At 43.7% G+C, this 14,207-nt stretch overlaps 1 protein-coding gene and 1 long non-coding RNA gene across 3 annotated transcripts in view; one reads left to right on the top strand and one right to left on the bottom strand.

Moving 5' to 3' along the window:
* The window catches only part of coro7 (coronin 7), a 359,304-nt gene extending 358,812 nt beyond the window's left edge, over positions 1-492 (bottom strand). The window contains exon 1 of one of the 2 annotated variants that reach the window (XM_060901419.1): positions 343-492. In XM_060901419.1, the coding sequence (XP_060757402.1) occupies positions 343-402 (60 nt within the window). In that variant the 5' untranslated portion in view covers positions 403-492. The remainder of the gene's footprint in view (positions 1-342) is intronic. The other variant, XM_060901417.1, reaches the window with a different exon arrangement.
* On the top strand, positions 335-13,718 carry LOC132868502 (uncharacterized). Its single transcript, XR_009650842.1, has 4 exons — positions 335-681; positions 1,784-2,345; positions 4,892-5,081; positions 13,636-13,718. It is a non-coding gene; the product is annotated as an uncharacterized LOC132868502 (long non-coding RNA).
* The last annotated feature ends 489 nt before the right edge of the window (positions 13,719-14,207 follow it).

Below are 14,207 nucleotides of genomic sequence, written 5' to 3'. Positions count from 1 at the left end.
TGTTTAATATCCTCTGCATGCGTGTGTGTGTGTATAAAATGTCCAAATATAGTGAAGTTTGGCAGTATATGAGGAAGTCAGACATTAGACACATCCTCCATACATTGCAGACGCTCCTTTCAGAAACACTCCGGTTTGATCCCAAACGGCTTGCCTTTAAACACGTAGCACACTACATAGGGTCCAGCTGAGTCCATTCTATAGTCTGTGTAGTGTACTTCCGTAGGGATAAAGGAAGCGTTTGAGATTCAGCCGCAGCTTCTGCTCGAGACAGCGAACATTTTTTTTTTTTTTAATCAACGGATAAACTGATTTAATGCTTTCATCAGATACACTACTCACATCTTTCTTAGGGATCTTCGGAGTGGTGTTTTTAAACTTGGACGTCTTGAAGCGGTTCATTCTCGGCTCTTCACTGATCGTCTCGTGCCTTCCGGGTGGCGCTGCGCTGTCACTCTCAGCTTTAGTGAAGCAGAAGGAGAGAAATCCTGAGCGCTGATTGGCTGAGCTTCATAAGTGTCCTGTTTGTATGTCGACCGGATAGTGAAGACACCTTCGCTCAGGGCTCTGTGACTCGCTTTTCACTTCCTTCCAGTTCCCTTTTGGTTTCAGTAATACCACACGCAATGAGCTTAGTTTTGTTCGACCACAACATAGGTGTTACGGTTTGATGTGTTCACGGTACGATAACCGAGTATATAAAGATCACGGTGTCTCGGTATTATGTTATTAATCCACCATTTTAAAAACACAGGTCAGAATTAAAGGGAGGGTAGGTGATAGGTTTTAATCTGTCTCTTGCAAAGAAGGTTGAATTGACAAAGTATGATTGAGGAAGGGGCGGCACGGTGGTGTAGTGGTTAGCGCTGTTGCCTCACAGCAAGAAGGTCCGGGTTCGAGCCCCGTGGCCGGCAAGGGCCTTTCTGTGCGGAGTTTGCATGTTCTCCCCGTGTCTGCGTGGGTTTCCTCCGGGTGCTCCGGTTTCCCCCACAGTCCAAAGACATGCAGGTTAGGTTAACTGGTGACTCTAAATTGACCTTAGGTGTGAATGTGAGTGTGAATGGTTGTCTGTGTCTATGTGTCAGCCCTGTGATGACCTGGTGACTTGTCCAGGGTGTACCCGGCCTCTCACCCGTATTCAGCTGGGATAGGCTCCAGCTTGCCTGCGACCCTGTAGAATAGGATAAAGCGGCTAGAGATAATGAGATGAGATGAGATGAGATGATTGAGGAAATTAGACCTCTGCCACCTAAGAAATTCTGCCTCACGGATCGATCCGGGAGCAAACTGACACAGGTACAGCTGCTCAGAGATGTTTCTCAGTTTACTGTAGGACAAATATCCATCCATCCATTATCTGTAGCCGCTTATCCTGTACAAGGTCATAGGCAAGCTGGAGCCTATCCCAGCTGACTATGGGTGAGAGGCGAGGTACACCTTGGACAAGTTGCCAGGTCATTGCACGGCTGACACATAGAGACAAACAACCATGCACGGTCAATTTAGAGACACTAATTAGCCTAACCTGCATGTCTTTGGGGGAAACCGGAGCACCCAGAGGAAACCCACGCAGACACGGGGAGAACATACAAACTCCACACAGAAAGGCCTTCGTCGGCTCGAACCCAGGACCTTTTTGTTGTGAGGCAACAGTGCTAACCACTACACCACTGTGCCACCCTAGTACAAACATGAGTAGTATATTTTCACATTCAAGAGTGTGTTGGAGCTAAATGATTGGATGATGATGATGATGTAATTGGCTCTTGGCTTTTCTTCGCAGGCAAAGATTTATGAAGGGGTGTTTCCACGTTGACTGCAAGCCCTTTGGTGATAGCTGTGAACGTGGATGTTTCCTTCAGGCCTGCGCAAAGGAATTCTAAGGTGGAGTCCAGTGTGTGCTGTACTGGCCCCACCCTTTACACTCAAGATTCATCTGCCATGGCCCAGCAAGCTGGGACGATGACAGCAAGGTCCTTGGGTCGTAGGTTTTACATCGGACTGTCCTTGTCCTAGATGGATTGCCTGCCAGGGCTACCGAGTTCCATCTCCCTGAGTGCTATTTACCTATAGCTGGGGTCTGCTGCATGGGCAACAGGGCGTGTCCACACATCAGTGGGCCATGCATGCCGCATGTCTGGAGGCCAGACCTCCTCCAAGCTCCCAGCAGTTTAGCCTGGGGCCTTACGGTGCCCAGTTTCCATCTGTAGCCACATGGAGGCACTGCATGGGACTTGCTGTGGAGAGGCTATGTACTGGCAGGAAAGACTTATGCACCCGGCTCTCTTTTCACGGTGCTATGGAGCAGCACTGCTAGCCAGTGGTGAGGCTGAAGGCAAGAGGTGGTGAGCGCACAGATGTTTAGCCAACACACTAGGTGCATCACACAGCCATTTACAGACAGCTAAGTTATCTATGCATGGTTTTCCCCAGAGCGTTTTAGCGTATCGGGCCCGATACACTTGCTCTGCCTGCCGATACACTTAGTGGCTTTAGTTAAAATCTGATACGCTTAGATTTATACCGATACGATAAATTTCCTACCCACAAGTAACTAGATACATAGGAGAGCAAATAACAGATCCATTTACATATTGATTGATATTTGTGTTAAACAAGCGGGCTTTTTTTTCCAATGTTTGTGTTGATTCTGTCAAAGTAATAATAGAGTTATTCAAGAAATGAGCAACGAAGAGCATTCAGAAACCGCTAACCACTAACAGAAATTCAGTTTTGAAACCAGTAGTTGTTTATTCTGCATGCATGATTGAACTACGTTACAAATATGAAGTGACTGAAAGCAGTGTCATGCCTCATTATAACGACCATCTATTTTAATCTTAGAAATAAAGAAGCCATATAATAAACTCCTTATTAACTTTGTTTGCCTGATCTTTGCTGGAAAATATCAGAGCTCGGTCTGATATTTTCCCATAAAGACCTCTCAGTTAATAAGTAGCTATTAGATTCCCCCATCAGGATCATAGTCTTATGAAAAGAAGAAAGACATTACTCGTCAACATAAGCTTCATTAAGCAGAGAGCAGAATGTGGGATCGAAGATAAATCTCAGGGATTTAACTAACCAAAACAAGCAGCAATCAGGACCGCCTGTACCAGTTTCAAGAACACATGGCAATCAGACCAGCCTGTACCAGTTTCAAGCATGCCAGACAAATATTTTTATCAGTAAGTAATTTATTTTAGAAGCTTTTTTTTGTTACATTTCTTGAAACTCTCTTAACATGCCGACAACAATGACTAAATCAAATGCTCTAACAATGAAAATAAAAAAATCTGTCATCTGTGGCAGTCGCAGGGCTGTCAAAAGCCTGCCCAATCATTTCATTTGGTCTGGATGAAATGATTGAATGTCCTACCTGTCTGCCTACCTGTGTGTATGACCAGAGTCTTCCACAAGGTTAGGCAGACATATTGTGAAAGCTAGTCAATAGCTGTGAGTACTAACATTAGCCATATTCATTGTTTTTTTGTGTGTTAAGCGAATGAGACATGAGGTAGTTAGATATGATAATGACAAACTGCCCCCAACCCCCCACCCTGAATGCTCTCTCTCATGGACTTGTCTTTCAGGGGTGATCAGTTTGTATGAGTTCATGACTACGTTCATGCCTGACAAAACGTCGCAAAAAATGTAGCAAAATGTAGCAAAATCAACAGAAAATGTGGTGCGTTGAACACCCTGTTATGTTATGGAAGCATTGCAACTATGCCAGCAGAGAAGGCCATTCTGAATTGATATAAATACATGTTTAATACTTCAAAATACACTCACTGTTCACTTTATTAGGAACACCCATACACATGCTGTTTTAAGCCTCGGTCACAACCGGCCATACGTGCTCCTACGGCCGGTCTACGTGCAAGAAACGCACGGAGGGCGCACGTGAAATGCACGGAGGGCGCGCGTGTGACGTGCTGATTTTCGAGTCATAGACTGGCTGCAGACCAGCCACAGAGGTTATTTGTCATGTCAAACAAACTCTACGGGCGCTTATGTTTTTTTCAGGTTGCAAGACAAACTTACGGCCAACGTGCGTCTTTCTCCATGAAAAAAAAAACGCAGCGATTTGGGGAAACGGCAAAAATTGCACGGCCAAAAAATCGTACGTCCGGTTGTGACCTAGGCTTTATGCAGTTATTTAATCAGTCAATCACTTGACAGCAGCACAATGCATAAAATCATGCAGATACAAATCAAGAGCTTCAGTTAATGTTCACTTCAAACATCAGAATGGGAAAAATTGTGATCTCTGTGACTTTCACTGTGACATGGGTGTTGGTGCCAGATGGACTGGTTTGAGTATTTAAGAAACTGCTGATCTGCTGGGGTTTTCACACACAACAGTCTCTAGAGTTTACACTGAATGGTGTGAAAAACAAAAAACATTGAGTGAGTGACAGTTCTGTGGGTGGAAACACCTTGTTGATAAGAGAGGCCAGAGGTAAATGGCCAGATTGATTCAAGCTGCCAGGAAGGATATAGTAACTCATATAATGGGTTCAAGCCCAGTGGCCAACGGGGGCCTTTCTGTGTGGAGTTTGCATGTTCTCCCTGTGTCTGCGTGGGCTTCCTCTGGGTGCTCCAGTTTCCCCCACAGTTCAAAGACATGAGGTTAGGTTAACATGGGGCAACATTGGCTTGAGGTTGGGCTGAAGTGCTCTTGAGCAAGGCACCTAACCCCCAGCTGTTCCCCGGGCGCTGTAGCACAGCTGCCCACTGCTCTGGGTATGTGTGTGTGCTCATTGCTCACTTTTGTGTGCATATGTGTGTTCATTGCTTCAAATGGGTTAAATTCAGAGAAGGAATTTCACTGTGCTTGAGTGTACATGTGACAAATAAAGGCTTCTTCTATAATCACTCTTTACAGCTGTGGTGAGCAGAAAAACATCTCAGCATGCAACAGCAGAAGACCACACTGGGTTCCATTCCTGCCAGCCAAGAACAAGAATCTTAGAATCAACAAGAAGTTCCTATTAAAGTAGCCGTTGAGTGTACGCTCGATGTTACAGCCACTACACTTGTTATTCAGAAAAGCAAAGAATATCCAAATACAGGATGTGAGTATGATCCCTTGTGCGGACTGCCTTTTTAATATGGTGAGATTTATATACACATCACTGCTGATTGTGTAACATCACTGACACACCCACCAAACAAGAAAACATACCTCACAGCCCATTGTACAACATTTCACACCATTTCAAGGAAACATGTCGTTCAACCCGGAAACCGTGCACACTGTTTTCAGACTGAACATACCCCATGTGTATTAGAAGAGTGGCTTTGGTGGGAGCACTAAAGGGAGGGGATTGAGTTTTTCAGTTGGATTCTTTCAAAATCTAGCATACTATTGATGATTTCTCTAAAATTACATACTCTGCTTTTAAAGGAAATTTTATTACAAAATCATTGTTCATCCTTATAGAAGCTTACATAACAAAAAAGATATACAAAAAGATCAAATCCCCTAATGGTGCTTCTTCGTTAGAAAAGTATTTCAAAGCATGACTTTTTAAATAATCAATTACATTTAACATGTTGTTGTAAACTGAAAGAAAGAACAGCTGTGAGGAAAGACAGGCTAAAAAAAAAAATCTAACCTGTGTAACAGTGCACAGCGCTGCTTAGCCAGAAATAGATGCTGAAATTGTTTGGTTTAGTTATGGCCAGTAATGCCATGTTTTTCTCTGTGTTTGATAGCTGACATATATGATAAAGTTATGAACATGCGAGAGTAGTAGCAGAGGGAGCTATGTAATGTGTTTACGACAGCAGTAGATTACATAGCTAAAGGTTTTTTAGTGCATAGACAAAAGTCTATACTGATCAAACCCTGTGACTAAGCATGACACAATAAGAGCCCTACCCACAAGTGTGGTTCATGATGAAGGACTTTTTTGTAAAGTCAGTTATTTCTTAAGCACACTGCACTCACTCCCTAGATTCTTATATATAGCCAGGGCAGTTTCCAGTGGTTATGCACATAATGCAGGATTTATATACGGTAACAGTCAAAAGTTTGGAACAAATACTCATTCCTAGGTTTTTCTGTATTTTGACTATTTTGTACATTGTAGAACAATACTGAAGACATCAAAACTATGAAATAACATGTGGAACATATATGGAATGATGTGGTAAACAAAAAAAAGTGTTTAAAAAAATGCCATATTTTAGATTCTTCAAAGTAGCCAGCGTTTACCTTGATGACGCTTTGCGCACTATTGGCATTATCTTAACCAGCTTCATGAGGTAGTCACCTGGAATGCTTTTCAGTTAACAGTTATGCCTTGTCAAAAGTTAATTAGTGCAATTTCTTGCCTTCTTAATGTATTTGAGACCATCGAACAGTAAATAGTCAATAATAAAAAATACAGTAAATAGCCCTATTCCACAACTGTAGTAATTCATATTATGCCAAGAACCACTCAACTAAGTGTCTTTTGATTATTAATAATAATAATAATAATAATAATAATAATAAAGAAAAAACATTGAATAAGAAGGTGTATCCAAACATTTGACTAGTACTGGGTATTGAGGTTTTTCACCCTCGTGACCAAGTCATGTGATGCATCGTTAGGCTGCCATTTTGGACGTCATGGCTCGAATCAGTTTGAATGCGAGGAAGGCGACAAACGAAAAACATAAAAGAAAAAGGAGCGAGATGCAGAAAACACCTTCACTATCCAGTGACGTAGGGCATTTACAGGGCGAGCAGAGGGAGAGGTATTTGCAAAAATTGAGGTTAGCAGGCTTAGAGAACGACGTTTACCTGCTTCCACCAGGATTGTTCACTGACGTACGGAAGTACACGAAGCCCTCGTCTTTACCTGACTTCGGCCCACATGATCTGTATACCTATGTCGTTAAAAACCCATCGCCATACACAGGTATTGATCTGAAAGCGTATACGAGTTTGGATGCCTACAAATATTTTGTGTCAGGCTGGGTAACATGCCTACATCAGTGGGTTGTCCCTGGAGCCGGTGGTCGCCATCTTATTACAGCTAAGGTTTGTTCACATTTTCATTTACTTTCGGTCCTCAGGATAAACAAAATGTTATTAAATGTCATTGAAATAACTTCTTAGTCTGTTGAGATATGGCCCGTTATAAATTTGCTATTACCAGGCAATGACCAAGAACTGTATTATTAGGGTCGGTGTCTGTGTTGTAGCAGTGTACTAGCAGCTAGCTGTTAGCACTAGCTAATGTCAACAACATAGTAGCTAGTATGTTACTGTAGCAATGTTTACGTTCAGTCATTTGGATGACTGTTAAAACCTTTCAGTCTCAAGTTTTTCCTTTACTGTATTTACTAGTTTACTGTAATTATGATCCGGCAGCTATTTACACCGGATCCAGTGTAAATAGCTGCCGGAGCGCGCTCCGGCTTGCTCCCCCTCAAATTAAGCAGCGTGCTCTGGCTTGCTCCCGCGCTGCTTAATTTGAGGGGGAGCAAGCCGGAGCGCGCTCCAGAACCTCGGCCGGAGCACTCCAGGAGCAAGCCGGAGCGTGCTGCTTAATTTGAGGGGGAGCAAGCCGGAGCGCGCTCCGGAACCTTGGCCGGAGCACTCCGGGAGCAAGCCGGAGCGCGCTGCTTAATTTGAGGGGGAGCAAGCTGGAGCGCGCTCCGGGAGCTATTTACACTGGATCCGGTGTAAATAGCTGCTGGATCATAATTACAGTAAACTAGTAAATACAGTAAAGGAAAAACTTGAGACTGAAAGGTTTTAACAGTCATCCAAATGACTGAACGTAAACATTGCTACAGTAACATACTAGCTACTATGTTGTTGACATTAGCTAGCTTGACCTTCAAAATGGCGGACACCGGGGCGTCACGTGACCCTGTGACGTCAGGTGAAATACCTCAATATACACTGTTTTGACAAAAAAAAAAGGTCACCATTTAGATTTAAATAAGCAAATATCTTTGATTGGATAATTACTGCAGTAATTAATATATTTCTGCTGACAACAATTCTTTTAGCCCTAACTGACGCAGTGAGTAGCTTTTCATTTCTTAACATGGTGTCAGAAGATGTATCCCTGTGCTCATGGAAAAGATGTTCCTGTGTTTCAAAAGGGCCAAATTATTGGCCTGCATCAAGCAAAGAAAACAGCTAAGGAGATTGCTGGGATTGGGTTAAGAACTGTCCAATGCATTATTAAAACCTGGAAGGATAGTGGTGAACCGTCAACTTCACAGAAAAAATGTGGTCAGAATTGTGAAATGTATAATAGTGAAAGTAAGAGAACAATGCAACGAGAACTCACAGGATTGGGACTGAAAAGCTGTGTGGTCATAAGAAAATAATTTGTTAGTGAGACTAATCTGAAGAAGAAAAGGCTTTCATTTGCTAGGGGGCATAAAGATTGGACTCTGGAACAATGGAAAAAGGTTATGTGGTCTGATGAGTGTAAATTTACCTTATTCCAGAGTGATGGGCATATCAGGGTAAGAAAGGAAGCATAGGGAAGCAATGCACCCATCATGCATATTGTCTATCATGCATATTGTCTACTGTACAAGGTACCTCTAGAGGCCGTGTTATGATCTGGGGTTGTTTCAGTTGGTCAGGTTGAGGCTCAGTGACATTATGTGGCAATAAAATGAAGTCAGATGACTACCTTGTACATCACTCGTTGTACGTCGCTCTGGATAAGAGCGTCTGCTAAATGCCATGTAATGTAATGTAATACCTTAATGTACTGAATGACCTTAATGTACTGAATGACCATTGTAACATTTGAACAGCTCAGGGAATGAGGAATGGGGAGACAGGCTTGACAACTCAAGATGTGTTTTTATTTTTCTGTTTCCAATTTCACTTTTCAGTGGCTTTAGTTTCTTTTTGCAGTATTTTTGCTCACATGCATGCACACAAACATGGCCCTCAGTAACTCAGCGCTCTCCCTCTCTGTCTCTGATTACTGGCTTCACTCTGCAAGAAAACAGAAAAACACACAAGAGTAAATTGCCAGTAATCAAACACAAGTGAAATTCATCCAGGGTTTCCCATACATAGACCATTGTGTGGCGCAGTGCCACACAGTGGATTCCTATCGCCACACAATCAGACTCGCGATTTTGAAAAAAAAAATTCCGCTGCGTATCGTTCCGTTCATTCATAGTGCTCTTTCTTCTCGTTCACTCGCACACACCCACACACAGAGATGGAAAGGCGTGTCCACAGGCCTGCCGGTGCACATATACCCGGACTGCAAGTAGGCCTGTTAGGCTAATTAAAAATAACGCAGCCTTCCCGATTCGCCTTCCGACCCCTTATTTTAAAAGGTAGCCTACGTCGTGCTCGTGATGAGCTTTATCATAACCTTCTTGGCTTACAGGAAACGGACATCCCTGAGTCAGGCTATAAACCAATTTTGATGCATACAGTAGCAGCTTGACGCGAGGAACCGGCCTTATTGCATTATCCTGTTTATCCCGCTTCAGCAATGACTTCCCTTACGATAGGGCACTTGAGTTTTTTTCAGGAAGCCACGCAGAATTAAATGTTCTGATAGGGCATGCAGGCTTTGCACCAATTAGGGTAATGCTTTTTCATTATTGTTAGTTGCCTTGGTGTTACCTTAAGTGATTTCTTACATCTAATTATGATATTTTATTTTATTATTATTTTGTCACATTATACTATTTATTTCATTTTAGTATTGGTTGAGGTAAGTGTTGAGTTCAATATTTAATATAAAAACCTTCAGCTTGTTTTTTGCAATTTATTCCTTGAATGTCAACTAAAGAATGATTGAAAGATTGCCACCAAAAAGGCAAAAAAACTAAGGTAAAAACTAGAGATGCACCGATTGACCGGCTGCTGATCGGAATCGGCCGATTTTCACATGATCGGCCATGACCGGCGACCGGCCGGTCAAAATTAAAATATGCTGATTTTCTGCCGATCAAAACTTGTGTATCACATAGAGATGAAAGTGGAAATACTCGTAATTCGCAACTAAAAAGACTGCAGCTACACTGGCAGCTTGAACATGCTTTCTAGTGCGATTGTGTTGCGCTTGCGCAGAACAGCGTCAGTCCTACGCGCCTAACGAGCTCCGACACGCGCGCCGTTAACAACAAAAAAAATTCACTATATTTGGATATCCAAATATAGTGAATTTTTTTTTGTGCCAGATATTGGATGTGAAAAGAAGAAAACGTTTGTGGTTGTGTGAATTTCCCATTACAGGAATTAATACATTAGCCTATTACCATACATCTAGTTAGATTTGTACAAAGAGAGAGAGAAAAAAATGTCTTTTTGTTTGTTTTACAACCTTGGTTGCACTTGATTCCATTGGAAATTACTCTACAAATACACATTTGACAAAGATGATAGAATGGCTATGGTATAAGTATGACTGGAAATTATTTTTGTATTTTGATACTGAATGAAGAAATGGGTTGTTCTATAAGGCACAAGTTTTCAGATCTAAATAGGCTTATGAAAGTGTGTTCCATAGCAGTAGGCAAATAATATATGAGGGGGAAGCTGTTTTTGTGCCAGATATTGGATGGGAAAAGAAAAAATGTTTGTGTGAATTTCCTATTTCAGGAATTAATATGTTAATACCAAACATGAAGAAAGATTTTACAAAGAACAATGTCTTTTTGTTTGTTTTCAACCTTTGAGGTGTTGAAAATTTATTACTGAAAATCTGGCAGAATGTTCTATTAAAGAAAAGATAAAAAGAAAATAGTCTTTGTGTGTGCTGTGAAGTGGTTTGAAAAAAATTAAATCGGAATCGGCCAAAATCGGTATCGGCAGGTCACACTCCATGGAAAATCGGAATCGGCCCAAAAAATTGCAATCGGTGCATCTCTAGTAAAAACTAAACTTTAATTTCAATTTTGGTGAGTAATTTTCATAAATTTAAAAGACAGGTTTTCCACCAACATCAAGCCCAGCAAACTAATGGCCTGCCCTGTAATGTAAAGTTGGGTCGAGGAATGAAACCAGGCAGGGTTCTGGTAAAAATTATTTTAGCTGTCTTCTCTTAAAGAACTTAAAAGAATTTAGATTGAACTGAATAATCTCAAATGCTTCTTGTAGCTTTAAAATAGTTCCAGCAGGTGAATCTGAAGAAAAATACTGTGTGTTTGAACACCGCCCGCTGTAAACACTTTGCATACACCCCAATGACCGACTCCACCGACCACCACGACACCACCGTGCACGATTCCCTCATTGGCACAGTGGAGCACCACAAATTGCTACCTGGTCTGTAGGAAACACTGTCATCACGTGTTACCTGCCAGTTCTACCTGACTCCTCACCACCCACAGCTGATGCTTGACCACTCCTGCTACCACATACGTCCACCACCCAACTCAGGCCAGGGAGTCATCTAACCTGCAGCTGACTTCCCCCTCAGCAGGAAAGGTAATCCGTCACCACCATCTGTACCCCTGGCCTGTGGACCACCTCAAACTTAAAGGGCTGAAGGGCTAGATCCCAACAAGTGATCCACATGTTGATATCCTTCATGTGGTAGAGCCACTGGAGTGGGGCATGATCGGAACAGAGTATGAAAGAACATCCCAGCAGGTAGTACCAGAGCATGAGGACCACCCATTTGATGGCAAGACACTCCTTCTCAATCATGCTGTACTTAATCTCTCCTGCAGAGAGCTTGCGGCTGATGTACAGCACAGCGTGCCCCTCCCCCTCCACCACCTGGGACAATAGAGCCCCCAGCCCTCTGTCTGACACATCAGTCTGCAAGGCTAAATGGAGAGAAAAGTCAGGAGAATGCAAAAGCGGGCCCCCACACAAAACCATTTTACTAAAGTCTATCCACACGGCTTTGTCCACTGGACCAGATCTGGTGCCCCTCCCCCAAAATCTGTCCCTCTGAGTTACATGTCGGTCCTGGGATCGAGATGCTGATCTCTTCTGCTCCTCGGACCTGCCTGATCCATCCTGGTGCCCTTTGTCTGGTTGGAGTCTCATCACATCGCTCCTGTGGAGGGTGGCCCATTGTGGACAGTTGGGGGTCGCGCCTGGAGGACGCTCTGGACTCTTGCAGTGGTGCTTTTGTGGCTAGGGACTGCAGTAACTTGCTGACTTTAGGACTGCAGTTGACTTGCTGACTTTGGGACTGCAGTTGACTTGCTGACTTTGGGACTATGGTTGTTGTGAACGGTTTGTGCTTGGGTTTCCGTCGGTGGGGAGTTTATAGCATCAACGAAGCTGACTTTATGTTAGGACTGTTAATGTTTTAGTCATGTTGTCTGTTGTTGCCCGGATGGGGATGGGTTCCCTTTTGAGTCTGGTTCCTCTCGAGGTTTCTTCCTCATGTCGTCTGAGGGAGGTTTTCCTTGCCACCGTCCCCACAGGCTTGCTCATTGGGGATAGATTAGGGATAAAATTAGCTCATATTTTACATCGTTCAAATTCTGTAAAGCAGGCGGCACGGTGGTGTAGTGGTTAGCGCTGTCGCCTCACAGCAAGAAGGTCCTGGGTTCGAGCCCCGGGGCCGGTGAGGGCCTTTCTGTGTGGAGTTTGCATGTTCTCCCCGTGTCTGCGTGGGTTTCCTCCGGGTGCTCCGGTTTCCCCCACAGTCCAAAGACATGCAGGTTAGGTTAACTGGTGACTCTAAATTGACCCTAGGTGTGAGTGTGAATGGTTGTCTGTGTCTATGTGTCAGCCCTGTGATGATCTGGCGACTTGTCCAGGGTGTACCCCGCCTTTCGCCCGTAGTCAGCTGGGATAGGCTCCAGCTTGCCTGCGACCCTGTAGAAGGATAAAGCGGCTAGAGATAATGAGATGAGATGAAATTCTGTAAAGCTGCTTTGCGACAATGTTTATTGTTAAAAGCGCTATACAAATAAACTTGACTTGACTTTTTAGTGAGGTCAGTCAGCGGGCTGGTGACATCTGGAAAATTATGCACAAACTTCCTGTAATAGCCAGCAAGCCCCAGGAACCATCTCACCCCCTTTTTGTCTTGGGTCTTGAGCAGGCTGCAATCACTGCAGTCTTATCAATTTGGGGATGCGCCTGCCTATGACCCAAGTAGAAGCCCAGATACCATACTTCCACTTGCCCACTTCCTTGGGTTTGCTGTGAGTCCCACACTTATCAGCAATCTCAGAACAGCCCTTAGATGTTGTAAATACGTACTGCTGCCAATCATTACTGTAAATAATGATGTCATCCAGATAAGCAGCGGCATATGCATTATGTGGGCAGAGGAGTCTGTCCATGAGATGTTGAAACGTCACTGGGGCCCCTAATGGAAGGGTGACAAACTTGCGTAACCCAAAAAGAGTGGAAACGGCCATTTTTTTCATTGTATAATGTTGTCACGGGGATCTGCAAATATCCCTTAGTCAAATCCAGTGTAGAATAAAAGCAAGCCACACTAAACTGATCAAGCAGTTCATCAATGCGAGGCATCAGATATGCATCAAATTTAGACACTACATTGACTTTTCTAAAGTCTATACAGAACCAGACTGACCTGTCGATTTTGGGGACCAAAACCACCGGGCTGCTCCAGTGACCGTGTAACTCCTCAATTACCCCCATGTCGAACATAGCCTTGAGTTCATCCCAAATCACATTTTTTTTGTGTGTTCCAGGAGCCGATATGGGCGGCTGCACACCACCACCCCTGGAGGCGTCTCAATGTGGTGCTCTGAGATTAGTGTGCCCTGGTACAGGTAAAAGCACATCACAGAATTCATCATGTAACCTGATGACCTACACTCTCTGGGACATCGAGAGGTGATCCCCACAGGGGACCAGGGTGAATTGAGCCACACTTTTGAGACTCGCCTCTAGTCCCAGCTCCTCCCTCTGTGGAACCACCGTCACTAGTCACAGAAACCTCCCCTCTGCATAGTTTCAGGAGATCAAGGTGGTAAATTTGAAGTGCATCGCCACTATCCATTTGCCAAATCTCACAGTCAACTCCGACTTGCCCTGTGACCTCAAAGGGCCCTTGCCACTTTGCGAGTAATTCATACAGTTTGTGAAGGGCTGACACATAGACACAACCATTCACACTCACACCTACAGTCAATTTAGAGTCACCAGTTAACCTAACGTGCATGTCTTTGGACTGTGGGGGAAACCGGAGCACCCGGAGGAAACCCACACGGACATGGGGAGAACATACAAACTCCACACAGAAAGGCCCTCGTCGGCCACG

This window comes from Neoarius graeffei, chromosome 20 (genome assembly GCF_027579695.1).
Source record: "Neoarius graeffei isolate fNeoGra1 chromosome 20, fNeoGra1.pri, whole genome shotgun sequence".
In the NCBI taxonomy this organism is placed as follows: Eukaryota; Metazoa; Chordata; class Actinopteri; order Siluriformes; family Ariidae; genus Neoarius; species Neoarius graeffei.
The sequence above is the reverse complement of the archived record's forward strand: the minus strand, read 5'-3'. Positions and strand labels throughout refer to the sequence as shown.